The sequence below is a fragment of the Cupressus sempervirens genome, chromosome 10 (genome assembly GCF_028749045.1).
Source record: "Cupressus sempervirens isolate cs-2001-9-10 chromosome 10, ASM2874904v1, whole genome shotgun sequence".
Taxonomy (NCBI): Eukaryota; Viridiplantae; Streptophyta; class Pinopsida; order Cupressales; family Cupressaceae; genus Cupressus; species Cupressus sempervirens.
This window is the reverse complement of record NC_143127.1, coordinates 334457235-334479190: the sequence shown is the minus strand read 5'-3', so window position 1 is coordinate 334479190 and position 21956 is coordinate 334457235. Positions and strand designations below refer to the sequence as shown.

At 32.3% G+C, this 21956-nt stretch overlaps 1 protein-coding gene across 1 annotated transcript in view; it reads right to left on the bottom strand.

Annotated features, from left to right (window-relative positions):
- Nucleotides 1-21956, bottom strand: part of LOC149533967 (MADS-box transcription factor 23-like) — a 282758-nt gene that overhangs the window by 137051 nt on the left and 123751 nt on the right. Inside the window, exon 3 of the mRNA XM_089805942.1 lies at nucleotides 19877-19934. Within this exon, the coding sequence (XP_089662068.1) occupies nucleotides 19877-19934 (58 nt within the window). The remainder of the gene's footprint in view (nucleotides 1-19876; nucleotides 19935-21956) is intronic.

Genomic DNA, 21956 nt, shown 5'->3' with positions numbered 1-21956 from the left:
CTTTATTCAAGTTCACATTTTTATCTTTTAATTAATTTTATTTTTAACTCATGCATAATTCATGCGAACTATAATCTTTATGATAATTAAATATCTTTTAACTTTTAATTTCATTTTTAGAAACTTAATTGATAAAATATTTATTAACTTAAATAACAATAATATTTAGCATTTATTTAAAAATGCACTCTAAATATATTATTATTAAATTAAATAAATATAATCACGTTCTAAATTTAAACTTTAACTTTTATCTCCAATATTTAATTCTCTCTTATTTAATTAATTCATTCATGCACAATTAATTTTCTTTTTAATTAAAATATTCTTTTATTAATCCTTCATGCACTTTAAGTGAATTGTTAAATTACTTTATTTAACTTTCCACTTTGACTTTGCTTTTAAAGTTAATTTATAATTTTAATCTCATGCGTACTTTATTAAAATACTTTTATTCAAGTTCACATGTTTTTATCTTTTAAATTAATCTCTTATATTTAAAACTCATTCATGCAAACTTAAATCTTTTCCATAAATTAATATCTTTTTTCCTTTTTAATATATTTTTGAACGTTTTAATTTGATAAATATTTATTAACTTAAATAACAATAATATTTAGCATTTATTTAAAAATGAACTCTAAATATATTATTATTAAATTAATAAATATTATTACGTTCTAAATTTAATCTTAAAACTTTTATCTTCAATTTAATTCTTTATATTTAATTAATTTCTCAATTAATTAAATATAATTAAATATTCATAATATCATAATAATTTTTCATTAAATTAAATTATTAATTTAATCTATTAATTAGACTTAATTAATAGAAAATACATCAAACACTCACAAAACAACATACGCATAAAATACTCACGGGTTTAAAAAGGGTAGACAGTCTGTTACGAGTCCTCCTTGCAGGACAAGTATTATAGGCTTATGGCTAGGATTGGACCTGATCATTATCTTCCCATTCTCACCATTTGAGTATTTTTAATAGGGCACGCTCATCCTAGCAATTCAGGGAAGTCGATGCCCGGTACCTGTATCCTACATAAAAGCCAAGCATGTACATGTATATAATATATCTAAACAAAACAGACAATGGCGGGGAGTGGTTCATCGTGTAGATCCCGACTAGCAGGTGACTACGACTCCCTCCCTTAACCATATCAAACACGTCAAACAGAAAGATAAAATAAACACACACACCATACACATGCAAGTATGGGGTAAGTATAATAATCACAAATCTAAGATCAAATGCGTACATATAATAATGCATCTCTATCAATACAACATAATCATCATTAAAGACATCATGTTAACATTTTTTATGAAAGAAACCACATTTACTAACTAGGATCATCAAAATACCATTAACAACACATGAATGAAATCAACTAAGCAATAATAACCGATGCATTTGTAATCAAAGTCATGAAATAATATCATAATAATGTAAATCTAGTATCTCTAAAACTAATCAATGCATAAAATTAGCTTAGAAGAATTTGACAATGATAATAGAATGTGAACTAGGGGCAAGCACTACAGAAAATTTTTTCCCTTCAAGCAGTTCAGATAAAGAAAATGATGCAATCAAAGAACTCTTAGAGAAGAATGGTTCCATACAAGAGGTAAGAAAGCACAAAAGAGAACAATAAATTTAGTTAGTAAGGCTATGTGAAATCTTGGAACAAATGAACAAGATGGAAGAAGAAATGGATGGAAGAAACAATGAGCTCTAGAACCAATCCCTTCAGCATGCAGATCTTATGGATCAAATCACCAATGCAAATGAGGAAATCATGAGCCAAAGATAGATCAATGAAAGATTAAGAAATGATCTAAATTTACAAAGACAAATCAATGAAAAAATAAGAAGTGAGCTGAGATGTGAAAAGAAAATTAATAAAAATTTGAAAAATGACCTAAACACTGAAAAGCAAATCAATGAAAGAATGATAAAATCTCAAGAAGACATGAATCAATTGAATCAGCTAAATGAGCAAAATCTCTATAGACAAAAAGGTAAAGTAGGAATTGGATACAAAGAAGAAGGTGAATCCTCTGAACAAGGTGCTCAAAGGAATCAAAGACCCACTTATAATCACTGTGGTATGATAAGTCATACATCAAATAGATGTTGGAGTAATGGTAAAGAAAAATTTAATGGTAAATGCTACAATTTCAATCAGCATGGTCACAAGGCTAATGAATGCAAAGAGAAACCAATATTTGAAGGAAAGTGTCACAAATGTAGGTAACAAGGTCATAAGGCATCAGACTAAAGAACCAAGTCATTCAATCCAGCAGAGCAAATTGTGAAAGCAATATTTGATTGGGACTATAACACTTGTTGTAGATGTCATTATTGTGGAGAATATGGACACATTGGCATGAATTGTGTTGAACATCACACAAGTAAGAGAAATACCACAATAAGATGTTTCACTTGATTAGAACTTGGTCGCCTAGCCAAGAATTGCATGAATACAGGTAGAATTGAAGATGAAAAAAAAGCAAAAGCAAATAACATTCAAAAGCAGATGAGATAGTAATGGATTCCTAAATCTACTAAGGAAGCTAGCTAGAGCAATGATGGTGATGTCAGTCAAGAAGTGGGTGACTCCACCATTTCCAACTAAACTCTTAAGGAAGAACTGGAACTGCGGTATCAAGATCACATCTAAACAGTTAAAAAATTCAAAGGAAGCAAAGATCCAAATCAATATTCAAGATAGAAAAGGATCACTAAAGATTGATATTAGTTATCATAGAATTGACTTCTCTACCAAGTACGGTCAGATCATGGACTCTACCGAGGAAAGTCGAGAGTAACAAGAACATGTTTGATTACCATGTTATTAATATCTTTACCAAGCAATCCGAACAAATAGTAGATGACAGCCTGTCGCACATAATGATGAAATCGTAGCTACCTTTGTACTGAGCATTAATGGCAAAGTATTAACAAAAAGTAGGAAATTGAATTCATTTTCACCAAGAATTCTAAGTGTTATTGTAATCAAGCGAATTGCAGAGTGTTCAAGCGACTTCAAATGAAATTTGCAGTAAAGTCTTTCAAAGTTTTCATAGCTTACCAAGTAGCCATGGCAGCATCAAGTAGTAGTAGCAAAGCAAGGAAAGGGTTAGAAATGGTGGACCGAATGCAAAGCACCTAATTTCAAACTTGTGTCAGCAGTTGCTAAAACCCTTTGTCAAAATGGAGCACAATCATAGATCCCTCCTAAGGTACTACTCATTAACGATATCCAAACTCATTTTAAGTGTGCAATTTAAGAAATAAAAACCCTAGAGATGGATGATGCCCTAGGTGAACTATGTGTGAATGGTATTCTCAAACTTGAACATAGACATTATCATCGAGAATAGGCAAAAAGGCCTAGTTTGGAGATGATTGAGATTAGAAATAATGCATTGGCAACATAATTTGTATGTTGTACGCATCTCAAGCTGGGGAAGCCTTTCAGAGTATTTTTAAAATTTTGGTAGGACAAAGGTCAAATTAAACCTAAAAATAAGCATCTGGAAGACAAGGGTTTAACCCACGTTCCCCACCTACCCCAAAGTTTCCAAATCAAATGGATCAGACACATCCTAAGTTGAGTTCACAACAGTAAGTTATGGTTTGAGCAACCAATTTTAATCACTAAGAAGATGATTCATTGCATCACTGGCCTTCCCATGCTCTCCAAGGCCAAAACCACTAAAACCCTAGGTCGGGTGGAGTTAGAAAAGAAAACCCTAGCCGAGTGGGACAACAAAGGCATGAAGAACAGTAGTGTAACTGATGTAGAATTGAAATTTGACATACATGTGATAGCTCACAAGATCTACATTTCTAGCCATCTAAATAGTGTGTCATGTGAAGTAGTAGACTTAGCTTACAAGGTCATGAAGAACACTCTGTCATATGATCTTGCTGATTTGTTGTTGAAGTAGTTTAGCAAAAATATGGAAAGTATCAGAACTTCCAAAAACAACCCCTGCAAATTTGGTTCTTTGTTCACATGTTTATTTTTCTATGTTCAAAAGATTTTCCCTTAAAAAGGCACGGTGGAGAAAGGATGTGCTAGTGCTATATCAGATTAATGAGTATATTGCATAAATGGGCTAAAATATTGTTTGTATAATGGATAATTATTTTGATGTCTTCAAGGAGAAAATGAATAACAGATTTAGGATACCCCAGAAATTGGTTGAAGATTACAAAGATGATGTTTTTGTTTCATGGTAGACTATGACAAAGTCTACATTAAGGCAGTGAAACCATGAGTTCTATGGGTAAAACCTCTTCCCTATGAGGTGAATATAGATGAAGCAAAGGACATAAATGAAGCCTTGATAAATGAACCTATTGATCCAAAGCCATCACACTTTCGAATGTATGATGAGGTCAAGGTAAGAATAGAGCTTCAAATAAAGCTTCCATAGGCAGTTAACAAAGGAAAAAGGAGGATAGAAAAACTCAAAACAAGCACACCTCTTATGTTCACCAAGGGTAAAGGAGAAGATGATGAAGAAGAGGAGGATGAAGTGGAGTCAAAAAAGGAAGAAGAGCCAGTGAAGAAGAAAGGCAAGGTGATCATCACCAAGCTAGCCAAGCCATCCACTGTAATGTTCACTAGAAGATCCAGGAAGAAAGGCAATTGAGTTGTTTTTAGCAAACCTCCTTGCACCTTCCAAGAAAGATTCAAACAATTGGAAGAAGGTTCAGGCATAACCAACTTCAAATCATTTAAGTATGAAATTAGGATAGAGGCTAAGAAGAAATAGGTTGAAGAATTGGTGCTAACCAAGATGGGAAAATGGAAATAGTCCCTAGATCAGATAGCCTCCCAGATCTCTAATGAATTATTAGAGAAAATAAAGCTAAGAAGGGACTCTGCTATGCAAACAACAAAATGTATCTATGTAAAAATCCTAAGGAAATTGCTACCGAGCATCATAGATGCTGAGGTAATAGAGTCCATAAAGAAGAATGAAGATAAGATGACTAAGATTTAATACTTGTTTAATTTTGATAAAGATTATAGAGCATGTGGTCAAGAATGCCACAAGTATGTTGAACAATGTTTATCACTTGCATCAAAAAAGTGACTTCCCAGTAGAATTCAAGGATGATGATAGTGATGATGAGGAAGAAGAAACATACACTAAGCCAACACATCTTGACAATGAAGAAGTTGAAGAAGATAAAGAGGAAGAAGCTATTGAGCAAGACAGAGAAGATAATGAGGAGACTGATCCTATGAAGATAGGAGCTATAGTCATTGCCTCACTTCCTCACTCTCCAACCAAACTTACAACATCATCAAGCTTAGAGACAACTTCAACAAGTTTGATTGTGACCACAATAGATACATCAAATCTCCAATCACTCTTCACTCCCTCACAGCTCAACACATCACTGATAGAAGTTTCTACCACTTCATCTATCGAGCTAAAACCCCCTCTTCTTTAACTTCCGAGTCAGCATCATCAGCAATGAGTGCAATATGTTCTACAATTTTGTGTTCTTCTACAGTAAGCACTTTAGTTTTGAGTTCTACAAGTTTGGATTCTATAGTTTTGTCTTCTACAGTTTTGGATACTTTTGTAAATACTTTAGTTTTGGATTCATTAAGCATACCAGTCAGTATTCCAATTATTGGCAATATATCAATTTTCACTGCTATTCCTAGTATTTCTACAATTGATTCTATTCCAGATTCTAAAGCATTAAGTACAAGGCCAATTGAACCTAAGGCTCAACCGAGTACAAGATTTTTGAGTAGAGGAAAGGAGATAGAGGAGGATATCGACCTAGACGAGGAGATTGAGATTTTCAAATGGGATTTTGATAATATCTTTTAGAAGTTGTAATATTTCCTTGGTGTGTTTATAAACCAAGGTTAGACCTTCTTTATTTATTGTTGTAGTATATTAGGATATAAGCCAAGGTATCCTAATATATTTCTTTTTTATCCTTTTTCCACTACATCTTATTTGTCATCTAGTGGAATATGTGAGGACAAATATTTATTATAATTTGTAATTAGATTATTCCTCCTTAAGAGGAATCTCACACTTGGCCTCACACACTTATCAATGTTGGCATTCATAGACATGGGAGTTACATTCTAACTCCTCTCTCTCATCTCTATTAAAGAGATGACCCTCCTCTCTCATTTTTAATGAGGTTTTCTTCCTCTTCTCAATTATTGTATGAGCATTGCTCTCTTGCTCTCTCTTTCTTTCTTCTTAGGCTTTTCATGCCTCATTCATAACATCACAAGGGGTTTTCTTTGCTTTCCCCTTTCCAAATATCTTGTCTCATGCTATTGGATCTTGAAGCTTTCTCTCTCCTATCTTATGGTAATATCTTTTCATGCATTAACTAACTTAGATTCTTTCTTGGTTTTGCTTATTTACATATTTCTTTTTCCATTTCTAACATGGTATCAGAGCAGTTTAATCTTTGTTTTGAGTGTTTGCATGAAGGTACAATTCGAAGGAGACTCTTGAGAGAGATTTCACTAATTTTTTTAATCTTCTTAAGATGGAAGAAATTGATTTTTTTTTTTGGGTTTGGCTGGTTTACCGCCAAACCTGATTAACTTTTGTTTGCTCTAATTTGTGTAGGTTACTTCTCATTTTATTAGTTTCCATCTAACCCCCCTTTGGCAGGATTGCTGCCAAAGGGTTTTCCTATCTAGATATCATTTTTTTTACTATGATCCAATTGTTTCTCGACTGCTGTCAAGGAGATTATAACCTCCACTGTCAAACAGAGATATCTCTGTTCAATCTCAGGACCGCTGTCCACTTCAAGAAAATCCAAGCTCTTTAGAAGAGGCTGGTTTGCCTCTGATTTGAAACGATTTTCCTTGTGAAGCTGTGAGGCTGACTTATTGTCTAACAAGAGACGCCATTCAAGACCAGAAGTATGGAGCTATTCCTTTTATTTCTTCTCACCCTCCTCCTATTGCTAGATCTCAGTGCAGTTGCTGGTATTACTGGAACATGTTCCTCCTCTCCATTGGATATATATTGGCCCCACCTTTGTTGATCAATTCTTCTCTGCTTTGCTGCTGCCCTTCTCCTGCGCCCTTTATTTGATCTATCCGCTCGTGAATTTCTATGAGTGAATTATGCAAAAGGTCTTTGTAAGTGTAGGTAGACCTGTGCATGCCTTCAAAATCTTACCAAAAGTGTAGTAGATCTGTGCATGCCTTCTATCATTTACTTCTAGCCACAGTGATTCTAGCCGCCCCAGTCATCATGGCTGCAGCACCAGGGGGTGCGATGTCAAAACCACTTGTTCTTTTACTTTTGGAATGTGATCGTGAGCGGGACTGGGACCTGGATCGATGTTTAGACTTCCCCCTAGACCGAGAATGCGATCTGTGTCTGTGCCTCTTTTCTCTATCACGGTCATGGTCGCGATGCCTTTCATAATCATGACTCTTATGATGCTCACGATCTTCCGTTCGCCCTCTGACCCTACCTTCCCTCTCACCATGGTCCCTATGCTGATCCCTGTCCCTATCTCTCTCCTGATCTTTCTCTTTACTTTTTGCCCTCTCTCTCTCTGAATCACATGAGGAATGCTGGCCCTGACTGTTTTCCTCTTTGAAAACATCATAAGGCAAGTCTTGTTTGGGATAATCACTGTAATTCTCACCATTTTTGGCATAGCTCTCGTTGAACTTTAAAAAAAGAGAGAGAGTAATTTAGGTAGTAACACCATTAATCGATTCCATAGTGAATAATCTCTCTATATTTAGATTCAGTTGTAACGTTTTCTTGTTTTTTTTTGTAAGATTCTTTCTCTTTTTTTAGCTCTTGACAGAGGCATCATTTGCTTTTATCATTGCCTTTTGTCAACCTAATTTTGGCATATTATCATTCATTGTCAGATAGCTCAAACTCAAGTTCAATATTTTTTTCAATATAAGTTTAATCTAATTAAATCTCTTCCATTGAAAAGAATCTAAAATTACATGGTTTTAAAAAAGAAAAGGGAGAAGTTTAAGGATATTTTTTTAAAAGAAGTTTTCTTAGTATTAAAACTAATTAAAGTTTTATTTTTATTTTTAACATAAAAAGTTAAGATTTTTTTTAAATATTCTCATTTATAATTCTTTTTTTGCCATAATCTAGGAGGATTCTTGTCTTTGATTTTGGGCCCATCCTTTATATCTTCTCACTTGTGTTCACCTTGCATGGAGATTTTAACTGATATCTAATAATTTATGCTTATTGCTTTTCCAAAAACTTCTTTTTATCTCAATTTTTCAGGTTTATGAGTATCTTACACTATTGCCTTCATTATTTAATGATTTGAGTTAATTGATCTATCTGCACATGGTTGCAGTTTTATGCTTTTATAGCATCGTTCCATGCCCATGTTGGCACTTTATGGTTTTACACCATTGATATACATGATTTATATGATATTTTGAGTTGCATAGGGAGCCAATTTTTTCAAGGATAACTATGTAGGTCCCCTCAGTATAACTGATACATAGTTTCCTTATTTGGCCTATGGAGTATACCTTCATCCTATATTGGTGTGCACTCATTTTATATGGAGTTTCCATCCATTTGGTTCTATTGGTTCCACTTTGAAAGATTAATATTTATATGGAGTTTCCCTCCATTTGATTCTATATGCTCTACTTTGAAAGGTTGATATTTATGGAGTTTCTCTCCATGTTGTTCCACTTTGTTCCTCAATGCGAGGATGATATTTTATGGGGATTTCCCATTCCAATCTCCTTGGTGTATGCTCCTAGTTGTGATTTATTCATGGTATGAATTCCTACACTTTGCTCATTTTTCAGTGTATAGGTGATGAGGCTACCATATCTTGGAGCACTCCTATATTGGAGACTTTATTTGAGAAAGTTTTTTTGACCCATGTTGATCTATTTCCTCATGGCAATGATGTTGCTTGTCCATGATGGATTTCTTATTTGAAGGCAATATGTTTTTACTCCTCATAAACCCTTCCTTTGGTCCACATCGGCTATAATTCTTGGAAAAACTGTAACTTGAATTATTTGGTGCTTGAGGCACATGTTCTACTTATTTATTTTTGTCTCTCTTATTTTTCTTTGATAAATATACAATGTGATAATGTTCTGCATACTTTATTGCCTAGATTGTGGGTCATGTAGGTGATGGAGTCATGACCCATTCACCTGTAGTGGGATGACTCATTAGTGGACTTTCTATATCCATGTGATTGACGCAATGTTGATGCAGGTTTCATTAGTTGGCCTTGTCTGTGGTCATTTGTGCATTAGTATGTTTCTTTCATGAGAGATTTATTGCATAAAGATTGGTCATTTTGACCCATATTATGATCAGTTTGAGCTTATGACTTATTTTACATATCATGTTAACTCCATTGCATGTTGGTGAACACATTCATTTATTCTCATCTCTCTTAGTTCCTCCTTGATTAAATTATTATAACTTCATTTTTTTTACTAATATTCTACTTGTGGATAGTTGGCTTGTTTTTTGTTCTCTACTTTTTTTTTAGGTGATCCATCAAGGAACCTTCTCGAAGATGTGTTTATGCTTCCACTTGATCACATTCAAAGGACTCATGTAATTCTCTTGGATCTACAAATGTACCATATGGCTTGTAGACAATCAGATTACTTCATATTGAAGATTAAGTTGCAGATTGTTGTAAATTATGGGTTTAATACCCCTTGATATAATTACCCCAATTAAAGATTAAAGGGGGGTGTTATAAGTTGTAATCTTTCCTTGGCGTGTTTATAAACCAAGGTTAGACCTTCTTTATTTATTGTTGTAATATATTAGGATATAAGCCAAGGTATCCTAATATATTTCTTGTTTGTCCTTTTTCCACTACATCTTATTTTGTCATCTAGTGGAATATGTGAGGAAAAATATTTATTATAGTTTTTAATTTAGATTATTCCTCCTTAAGAGGAATCTCACACTTGGCCTCACACACTTATGAATGGTGGCATTCATAGACATGGGAGTTACATTCTAATTCCTCTCTCTCATCTCTATTTAAGAGATGACCCTCCTCTCTCATTTTTAATGAGGTTTTCTTCCTCTTCTCAATTATTGTATCAACATTGCTCTCTTGCTCTCTCTTTCTTTCTTCTTAGGCTTTTCATGCTTCATTCATAACATCACAAGGGGTTTTCTTTGCTTTCCCCTTTCCAAATATCTTGTGTCATGCTGTTGGATCTTGAAGCTTTCTCTCTCCTATCTTATGGTAATATCTTTTCATGCATTAACTCACTTAGATTCTTTCCTGGTTTTGCTTATTTACAGATTTCTTTTTCCATTTCTAATAATATCACTACAAATCAAATGCATATAGCTGGTCAACTCCTCCAAAAGAAGGCAAAACATAAGAAATTGAGAGAGGAGAGAGAGAATATAAAATCATTGATGATGCCAAGAATATTTTGACTGAGACAATAGGTGTTGAAGTTGATACTTCTCAACACATTCTATTTCAAGTAGAAGAGGTAGTCCAAAATTTTAATGAGGACTCCAGTGGTTAAGACAAGTTGATTGAGAAAGCAAAAAAGAAATTTGATAATAAAGTTCTTGAGCACATTGCTCAACAAATTTCCATTCAGCAAGCAGAGCTTTCCTCAATTTCTACCAATCTTGAAACCTCTTTCACAAATGTAAGATCACTTTTTTGAAATTTGTGTAATGTTATCGAGTTCAAAAAGGAAATAAAGAGAACACTAGCAAAGATTGATGAAGATCTGAAGGCTAGTGCATGGTAGTTGCACTGTGACCCTAGTTCAAACTTTGCACATCATATGGAGATTAAATTCTTATCAGATATGTAGGTAGAGTTGTTGAGAGAAGAAGCAAGGATCTAATTTACACTGATAGATATTCAGTATTCAGAATTTGATCCTTCCCATCATGGATATGATGCAGAAGCATATTGTTTACTCAAAAACATTGATCGAAAAAAACAACTTCTTAATTGCATATCACACGATAGAACTATCTACAAAAGTGCAAGTTGCTCTACATATGTGCAAAGTTTTGCAAGAGAACTAGGATAAGAAATTAGCACTCATACTTAAGGTACATTCTGATTTTCTTTCCTATATTGGTGTCTCCATGTAAATAAGTTTTGAATAAATCTTTGGCATTATTGTCAAAAAGGGTGAGAGACAATATGTATATATGGGGAGAGAAAATTAGTATGCTATATATGGGGTGAGACAATAAAAGCGAGAGAGACACTTAATATGCCATATATAGTGAGAGATACTTATTATACTATGTATATTGTATGGGGGAGAATCATGCAAAGGGAGAAAAGTGTATATAGTAGAGAATTTGCAAATATATTATACTATATATACTTACAAAGAATTTTTTTGAAAAATCTAAAAAATAGTATACCTTAACAAGTCAGTATCACAATGTGATGTATATAAGTTTTGGCTAATAAGTGTTTTTGTCACTTATGCCAAAGGGGGAGATTGTTGACATTTAGTCAAGTTTGTTATTAGTGACAATACTTATTTAGATTTTGTATGGTTTCCAAACTCATTGAATAGTCTACAGTGTTTGCCATGTAATTCAGTAGCCACCAAGCATTTCAGTGGTTACCAAGGGAATTTAGTTAGTGTGAAGTGCAACAATTCAAACTGAACATAATAAGGCAGTGTGCAGTCCAGTAGTTCAACTTGAGCATTTCAGTGGTTACCAAGCTTTACAGTTTCTACTGAGCTAGCAGTTCATGTGAAGCAAAGTTAGTGTTAACTAAGCTATGTGATTATTAGTGTTTACTGAGTGCAGTCATGGTAAACATGTAATTCAATTTATACTGAGTTACATAGTATTTACCAAGTCACTAGTGCAAACTGAGTTTGAGACTACTTTGAGATGATTAGTATGGACCGAGTTTCTACTTCTACTGAATGCACAATGATGTCGATTAGTGATAGTGGATGTCGTGTATCAGAACTTCAGCAAGTCAGTCTTCAAAACCCAAGTGTCTTCATTTGGGCCAACTTTGTAATATTGGTGTTAACTTGTATATTGCCCAACTTTGTAATTATGTAAATTGAATTAATATATATGTAATGTAATGTATCACATCCAAGGTAGTATGTATGAATGAAAAGTATGAAAGTGAAAATAATGTGAAATAGAAGCATGCAAATGTGAATTAGCAGTACACGAAGTGTATTGCAAGGCCATATCAGCAAAGGAGTAGTACAACCATATTGTTACTTTCTAACAATCCTATTGTTACTTTCTAACCATTCTATCAATTAAAATATGTTAATTAATGTTGACCTAACAATTATTTGTAAATTCTTTAGTCAAGATGACATGCTAATAGGATGTTGTTAAGTCCTTGAACAAGGCCACTCATAATAGGTTGATTAAATCCTTTAACAATGTCATACCTAATAGTGTGTATCGTAACCTTTAATAGGGTTGGCTCCTGCCAGAGCTTATTTTAGAAGAGTGAAAAGTTGGTAGCATATTGCTGGTGTATTTTCCCAAATTTGGTTTCCATGTTAAATGTTAGTGTTATACTTGTGTGAATGTTATTTGAGATATTTTATTATTCATGATTTACAGTCTGTAAGTAGGTTACTCTTGGGATAGTAGACTACAAGTTTATATTATTGATAAGATGCTACAGAGACCGAGATATTTAAAGAATATACCTAATTTGTTTGAATTATTCAAAAGTTCAATTGGTACATTTAGACCTAAGGATAACTAATTCACCCCCCTCCTTCCCCCTCTCAATTATTTTAAATCTTTCCTACACTAGGTCTAGTGCTATTACAAAAAAACTTTGTGTTTCCATCTCCATAAAAAAGCCAACACTCTCTAGATTTTTGTTTACAAAAAAAGTATTCCTTTGTAAGAACCTCTTCCAAATTTGCATGTAATTATTTTTCTTTTAAGAAACTTTCATTATCCATACCATTTTTAATAATAATGTCATTAATGTCGGCTAGCTTTGTCTCAATATTTTCTTTTTCTTTGAAAATATCATTGAAGTTTTATTTATTCCAAGAGATTAAATTTCGCTGAACATGTTTTAACTTAGATATAAATCTTAACATTTTTGAACCTTCCACAGAGCATTCTTCCCACAAGTAAATGTCACAAAATTTATATAGATTTAAAATGTTCAAAAACATTTAGAAGAATCGATTAGAATCTACAATTAAATATTTAAGATTTGATAGAGGAGAATAATTTACATCATATAGGTTTGATAGATTCAACAAGAATTATGGAATTAGAAGGAAACCATTGCTTCTAGGACTTTGAATTGTTAATTTATATATTAAATATAATAAGAGAGAGGGGAGTGGATCAACATAAAATATAAATACACTAACTTCAATAGTTGCCACATAAAGAAACTAGCATATAATGAACACAACCATCAATTCATGAATACCCTAATTTTATAAATGAATAACCAACATGACCAGTTTCCATAAATAATAATTTATTCATCTATATAATCTAATTACAAAATACTATAGGAGCTCACTTCTCTAAACTTACAACCAGAGGCTCACTACAAATAAAACTAAATACAAAAAAGAGATCACTACTCTACACTTGCAAATAGAGGATCAATGCCAAAGGAGTAAGATATAACAACTAATTGGAAAATCCTATTCTCCTAGAGGTAAGGTAAATAAAGAGAGACTCTCCTAATAATGCAATGGATCTTCACATCATTGTTAACCTTAGTATGATACCATTAATATCTTTTCTTATTTTCCACTATCATTAAACACTATTATATTGACTATATGTATTCATTGGTTTGCACACTCTCCATTTTCTTGACACAATTCTTTTTCCAAAATATAAACTATACTTACATATAGAATACACCATTGGAAATTACTACTAGGTGACCATGTCAAAGGAATATTAAGTAACAAGTTTGGCAAGGTACAACCAAAATAAAATTTCCTAGATTCAAAAGCATCTAGAGTAAAACATATAATAAACACATTAAGATAAGAGAATAAAATTAAATTCTTAGATTACATATAGAATAAATACATTGTAATAAGATGTATCCATTAAATGCAATATCCAATAGTTTTATGTTTTCTCCTCAATTAGCACAAATTTGAAAATGCATTTCTTATAATCTTACCATTGAAATTTGTAATTTTATATACATCAATGAAAATATATTGAAGAAATCTAATCTATATTGTTTGGTCCATACCTTGGATTCTAAGGCCCTCCAAAATACATTTGAAGTTTTCATTGGAGAAATTGGTTAGAAAAAATGAATATATTCTAAAATATGGGGTTACTTTTTCATCATTAGTTATTTTTGATTGCTCAATAGGCCTATATAATATTTCATGAAAAAAGATTAAAAATAGAAACCTTTCCAAAAATAGTATTTGTTACTATCAACTAAACAATATTTTTTGGGAGATGCATGATTTCTATTACTCCTTGGATGCTTTTGCATCAAAATCTAACCTAATACTAAAGAATTCCTATAAGTGGGATTATAGTATGTAAAGAATTCTAGTTGGTTCTCTGAAGTAAGTTTTCATAGTATCTTGAAATAATACTCATGGTTCCTTGATTCATCTAAGAGTAATGGCAATGTAACGAATAACAAAAAATAGTGCTATTATTCCCAATGATGCATTCTTATGGAGTTACTACTCCCACAATCTTATGGAAAACCCATAGATGTGCCATGTGTCCATATCATCCACCTCTCTCATCATCTTGAGACCCAAAGTTTGTTCCACACAATGCACAAAGGAGTTTCCTAGAATGGAACCAACCATATGCACATCTTCACATGTGGCAATGATCAGGGATGGGGAGGTTTTTTAACATTAATTTCCATACACCTCTAGACTCAAAATATGGGTGACCTTCTATAGAGTAACACTGATGTAATAAATGATTACACATGATTTAATACCATCTAAGTAGAGACCTATTCAATAGATGTTAATCCTTCAAAGGATAAGAAGGGGATGGTTGTGACCTAAAAATAAAGAAGAAGCAACCAACAATTTTTTTACTACCTATGATTACCAAGGGCATTCTATATCTATGACTTTAAAATTGAGAGGGAAACACATTTTAAAGAAAGTCTAATGAAAATTTTGAACTAAGATCAATTATTGTAATCTAGGGGATTCTTCTCTGTAATAGTCTTAAGATTTAATCAGTTTTTTGATTTATCAATATAATAATTCATTCCTCGTGCCCTTTTCTCCCTCTTCTAGGATCTCATTAACTTTATTAATGTTTTCTATACAAGCTTAAAGTTTAACACTTTAATTTGGATGGTTGTTGATTGGACTATACTCTTTTTTTCTAATAGTTTTTATTCTTATATGTCATGTTTTATGTTTTAGAGTTCTAGGTTATGTTCTATATTTATTCATTTTGTGCATTGATACCTTGCATAGAGTTAACTTGTGTACTCTGTAAGAAGGACAGTTCATTGTCACAGTTTTCCATTGTAACCTCTTTATCCCATTTTCTCTCCCTTTTACTCCATGAAGAGTCAACTTCTAAAATCTTGGAGGTTTCTTAGAAATGTACAAATAAGTATCCCCCTACTCATGAGGCTTACCATACTGACCACTACCACTCGGAGGAACCTTCGGGAGTCAAAATTTTCATAAATAGGCACATTTCTAGAGATATCAATAAAAAGGTATGACTATATACATATTATCTCATTCAAGATGAAGTATTATGATAAGATCATAAGGAAAATCTAAGGTATTAGTAGTTACATTATTACTTAGGATTTATCTAATGTTATCTAGTAAAAATATTTTAAAATATATGGTTTTCTACTTATATTTAAAAAATTCACTATTTAATGCAGTTCCTTATTTTTCCACTATAATACGTGATTTTAAATTGACAAGTCTACTATAGTTTCTAGTAATATTTATGATACGTGACCTAAAATAAAATAGTATATCATTGGATTGTCTCCTAATTTGAAGAGAAGATAAAACCTCTAGAGGATGCACCACTATTTGATGAAATGTGTAATAATGGGCCACAGAAAAAGGAAATAAATAAAGAGTCCAAATTTTAATGAATAAAAAGATATGTATCTCAAGAAATGCAAAAAATATGTTGATTTTAAGAAAACAAATTAATTCTAGGTTGGGGTGTTGCCTAAGAAATATTCCGAGTCCTAGTAAAGGCACAATAAGTTCTAAAGATGATATTTCTTGGTTTATAGTGATAAATCATCCAAAATAAATTATATAGAAATGATAATAATACTGATGGACTAATACCTTTCTCAAATGTGATAAATATTGTCTTTAAAAGGGTAAAGCATCTAGGGGTGGACAAATAGTACATTGTAGGAGAATCTATCAAAATCATTAGATTCATTTATTTCTTGATAATTATTCAACCAAATATCAAGGTATGCTAATATTGAAGCTAAAAGATTAGATTAATTTTGTTGTCAATAATCAATCATCAATAAAACTATAAGTTAAAACAATATTGAGGTTCCAAGTGTAAACAAAATCACCTTAAACTATTTTAATTGATCATCCAAAACTAATATCTTGTCAAGTGATCTTATTAATGTACATATAGAAATATATCTGACCACATTTTAAGACATGGTAATTAAAGTTCAAACCATGCTACAATTGGACATAGTAATCTTTTTACTTTTACTTCATAGTGGAGAATGGTTGTAGGCTAGTTTTCCTTATGGGACTTTCGTACCAAGTACATGCTCCACTAGCCTTGGGTATAGAACTAGACTTTTCTCATAAAGTTATCAATTCATGATGAACTTTGAAGCTATGCTTCAAATGTCTCTCACACATGTTCCCCTCCCATTTCTACTTCTACCCGTGTTACTCTTGCTAGGTTTCAAACTACGTTTTCTCCTACCCATTTATCTCTAGATGATTTTGGGGCTTAAAGTCGATCTGTAGCTAAGCCGGTGGATGCTTTCAATCCCTCTATAGTGGCTAGGGTCACTACAGCTTCTACTTCTATGGCTCCTACTATTGAGGCTCTTTCCCCTACTGCTCAACCTCAAGTTGCTATGGGAAGATTTGCTATCTCTTATTCTAGTGTGGCTACCTATGAGGCAGGTATCGAGGGTCATGTTGTGAAGTTGGGGCTCCATTCCAATGTACTTGTCTATGTAAGTAAATGGATTTTGAAATAGTTGATGAGATTTCCACATATGTGGACAACTACTTTGCTACAATTTCCATTTTTTGTTTTAGGGGATTTAAGCCCTCTCTATCAGATCCAAATGCTTGGATATCTAAATAATGAGAACCTATCATTTTGAATTTAGTTTAGATTTACCCTAATGGCAAGGGTCTTTTTAATAGTGATATTTTCTAATGTTGAGGATAGGAGTATCATCTTGTGTCATGGTTTCTCTTGGGAGGAGAGGTTCCCTTGGTATAAGTATTTTGACCTATTGACTGAATCCTTTGATAAGATTCCTCTTTGGGCAAGGTTGCCAAATCTTCCCCTTCACCTATGGTTGGATTGAGTCCTCAAGGCTATGGTGGAAGCCCTTGGGGACTTCTTGCTAGTTTATTTTGTATCCTATAATGTGTTAAGGATGATGTATCCTCACATTCTTGTGGAGATCGACATCCCCGAGAGGCCCCCTGAAATGATCAAGTTGGCCTCTCCAAAAGGCTATTGGATTCAACTTCTTGATTATGAGGGTATTCCCTTCAAATGTAGAAAATGCCATAAGACTAGCCATCTCACTATGAAATGCTCCTCTGAAAATTTCAAACTAAATAAATCACCTTCTTGGTGGTTGGGGGTTTCAGATGGCCACTATACAGTTTAGAAAGTTTCTATAGTTGGGAATGGGTTGGATGGCTCTTCTCAAGAAGATCATTTTTTGGTGGACAATTTTGTTGCTATCTCTGATGATTAAAATGATGTCCCTTTGGTGGTGACTAAGAATGTTGTAGTTGTCCCTTCTTTGGTTGCCAAAATTGTTGATTCAAATGATGCCCCTCTTGTGGCTCTATCTTACAACAATGCTACTATCCCTTCTTCTGCTGATGTCTAGATTCCAAGTGGTGTTGCTACTTTAGCTATTTTATCTCCTATAGCAAGAGCGTTGGGGGATGGTTGTGAGGTTGAATGCCTTCATTAGTAGGTGGTCACTGGGAAGGTGGAGGATGGTTAGACAACAATAAAAGGAAAAAGAGTCAAGTTCTCAAAACCTTTGTTTGATGTCTTTCTGATGGGGACACAAACCAAGCACAAAATGGACACAACATGAAAGGGAAAATTTTATTAACTGTGAAAATATGCTAGTACATTCAGTATAGAGAGAATATACTTCAAAACATACCCTAAGGGCTTGTACAATAGTATAAATCTAGAGATAATTTCTTCTCCCAGTACCTCCTCTCAAACTCCACTCCGAACTGCATTTTACAAAGCTAGAAATGTTATTAAATAGACCCCAGAGGGTTAAGGATTAGGAATAAATTCTAGAAAGTGCTAGTAGGCATCCATCGACCTAATAGAAGGCTCTAGAAGTTACATTAGAAGTTGGCACAAAATAAGAAGAATCCATAAACGGTAATCGAACTTTCGGGAGACATAACTTTTGAGTCGAAGCTCCGATTGACAAATTGTTTACATTTTCGAAAAGTTCTCGAAGCACTCTATAGCCCTATGGACCAGCTTTGCTCATCTCCCATTTTTTGGCCCTGTTCGACGTCATTTAATGCCCCTAACCTTACTTTGAAGCATTCTTAGGAGGTCTCCAGAAACTGAACAATTGCAATAACTTTCAAACCGTGGGGCCTTTTGACTTGATTCTTTTTTTGGAATGCTCTAAATTACAATAAAAATCTTCTGACCAATTTACACCTTCTAGTTGACGAAAATTATGGCTCAATTAAATACTCCTATTTTTTTGGCATTTACACATATCCCAAGGTGATTAAAAAATCTAACCGAGAAGACTAATAGTGGAACTGTGAGAGTTGGAACCTTTATTTGACCCAAATGGGTATCCAAAAATGAAAACACATGAAACAGAAACCAAGTCTAAGTACTTTTTTGGATGACACAGGATTGCCCTTATACCTCTGGATGCTCCTGCATCACTTTTAATTCTCAAAAGATGGGACCAAAATGTAAATCTTGAGGCTCAGTATCGTAAAAGGTTTCAGGTCCTTCCAGAACATGATGCTCGCCTACTCTTTTAGATGTTTCCCTTTTTGTTTGGCTCTCCTATCCTTTTAGGCCCATTGTTTCTGTGTTGTCTATAATGGTTCTGAACTTAATGTCTATTTCTTTTGTAACCATTAGGTTCCAGGCACCATTTAAAACCTGTTTCACTTAATCAAAAGAGAAATAGTAATTTTTTCTATTGATAATGATCTTACAATTATCTTTTTTACCCCTTTGATATAGAAACTAATTAATCAAATTATTTTTAGCATCTAAGTTAGGAATGGTAGAATACGGTATTACACATAGCCTCACAAGTCTATATTAAGGATTTGGTTGCATAATTAGTAGTACTAAACCAACATACATTCATTTTCCTTTTATTCCATTTAACCACAAATAAAATTAATGTTTTGAATATCTAAACATAAAATGGATATTGATATCTATATGATTAAATTTTTATATATTTTAATTGGTTTAGGTCTATGAATAAGCCTATGTAAAATAATTTATATAAATATGTTAGTGATACTTTGCAAATATAATACACATTCAATAACAATTAAAGAAATGATATCTTATACATATGCAAAAACATAGGATTCAATTACCTCAATATTTAAAATTTCTCCAAAGCTTTCACAATACTTGCTGAAGATCATCTTCATGCTTTAGGAAACAAACATTCAAATTAATATAGAGAAAAAAATTTACAAACAAATTATATTATTTAAGTTACTTATAAGATAATTAACTAAATATGTTTAGATATCAAATAGTATGATTTACAAAATTCATAAAACAATTACAAATAATATAGAAAACTTTTTAAATTAAAAATTATAACAAAAAATTCACTTCAATATAAAAATAAACACACAAATATATAATGTATATGTACTCTTACTAATGATATAATTATGAATAAAGAATAATTGTAATAATTAAATATGTAAGTTATATATTTTGATAATTTTTTTGATAAAACAATAATAAAACATGCTCAATAGAGAGAGAGAGAGAGAGAGAGAGAGAGAGAGAGAGAGAGAGAGAGAGAGAGAGAGAGAGAGAGAGAGAGAGAGAGAGAGAGAGAGAGAGAGAGAGAGTGCATGTGTGTACTAATGATATAAGTATGAATAAAGAATAATTGTAATCATTAAACATGTAAGTTATATATTTTGATAATTTTTTTGATAAACCAATAATAATTTTTTTGATTTTGTAAGAGTTATAATAAAACATGCTCAATAGTGTGTGTGTGTGTGATATAAAATTTATGATTTTGTAAGAGTTATAATAAAACATGCTCAATAGTTTGTGTGTGTGTGTGAGTGTGTGCGCGCATGTGTGTGTATGTGTGTGCATGTGTGTGTGTGTGTGTGTGTGTGTGTGTGTGTGTGTGTGTGTGTGTGTGTGTGTGTGTGTGTGTGTGTGTGTGTGTGTGTGTGTGTGTGCACGCGTGCACGTGTGTGCATGTGTGCGTGCATGTGTGTGTGTTTGTGTTTGTGATTGTTTTTGTAATAACATATCATCGAGTGTTATGATATTATGTGATTTTTTCTCATAATTGATACCTTGTCAATATTTATTTATTTCTTAATTGACATTGATTGAAATATATTCAAGGTCACCTCAGCTCAATCTTTAGGTAAGTATGAATTAATGTGAAACTAGCTTTTCTAAATTAAACTCATAAATTGCTCATCCTATTTTACTGGCTCTTACAATAACACATGTTTGTAAATGTACCTTTTAGTGTTATTTAGACATTTGATATATAATTAATTGGTCTATCCCATAACACTTGAAAATAACAATATCATCATATCATACTTCAATTGCTAAAGGGCACATAGATTATATCTGCATATAGACCATATAATTTTTTTAAAACTTATTGTAGGCTAGTACTATTGCATTCACTTTGTTGAACTACTAAATTAGTTCAATATCAATCAACCAATAGGAATGAAATATTTTTATGATAATTTCAAATATTTATAAAGTTATTATATTAATTTTTTACTTTAATGTCTTATATATATTATTTTTGTCAAAGATAATTAGTTGATTTCATTACATGTTGTAGTACCCCTTTTCTGGAGGCTCTCTTATATTGATTTATTTTCACCGTCATTTTTGGCTAGCTAATACATTTTATTAATATTAAGATTTTTACTTTTTATGAAATCATTTATAGATTACTTTAATAAACTACTATATATAAATAATTACTTTTAATGTTAAAATTAAATTAGCTCAATCTAAATTCTTAGTATCATTTTAGTGGTTAGTAAAGAAAAAGAATAATTTAAATTAAACAAGCATATTAAATTACTAAAAAGAAACTTTGTAGTACTAAAATATAATATAATCCACAATTTAATACTAATAGTAATTTGATTATACACCTATTATTTAATCTTTGGTTTACTTTAACTTTAACTATTACAAATTTAATTGTGTTTGGATTGTTATAAATTTACTATAACAAATGTATTTTAACAACTATTATCATACATAGTAATTTTTACAATGCGCTTTAAGGGTAAGTACAACCCACTATGTGGCACTTATTATAAATCATTCCTTTAATATTTCTTATTACATCAATCTAGCCTAACAAAAGAGATTCAATAACAAAAAATTATTCACCGGTCAAGTTTAAAATGTCTTAAACAATCTCTCAAA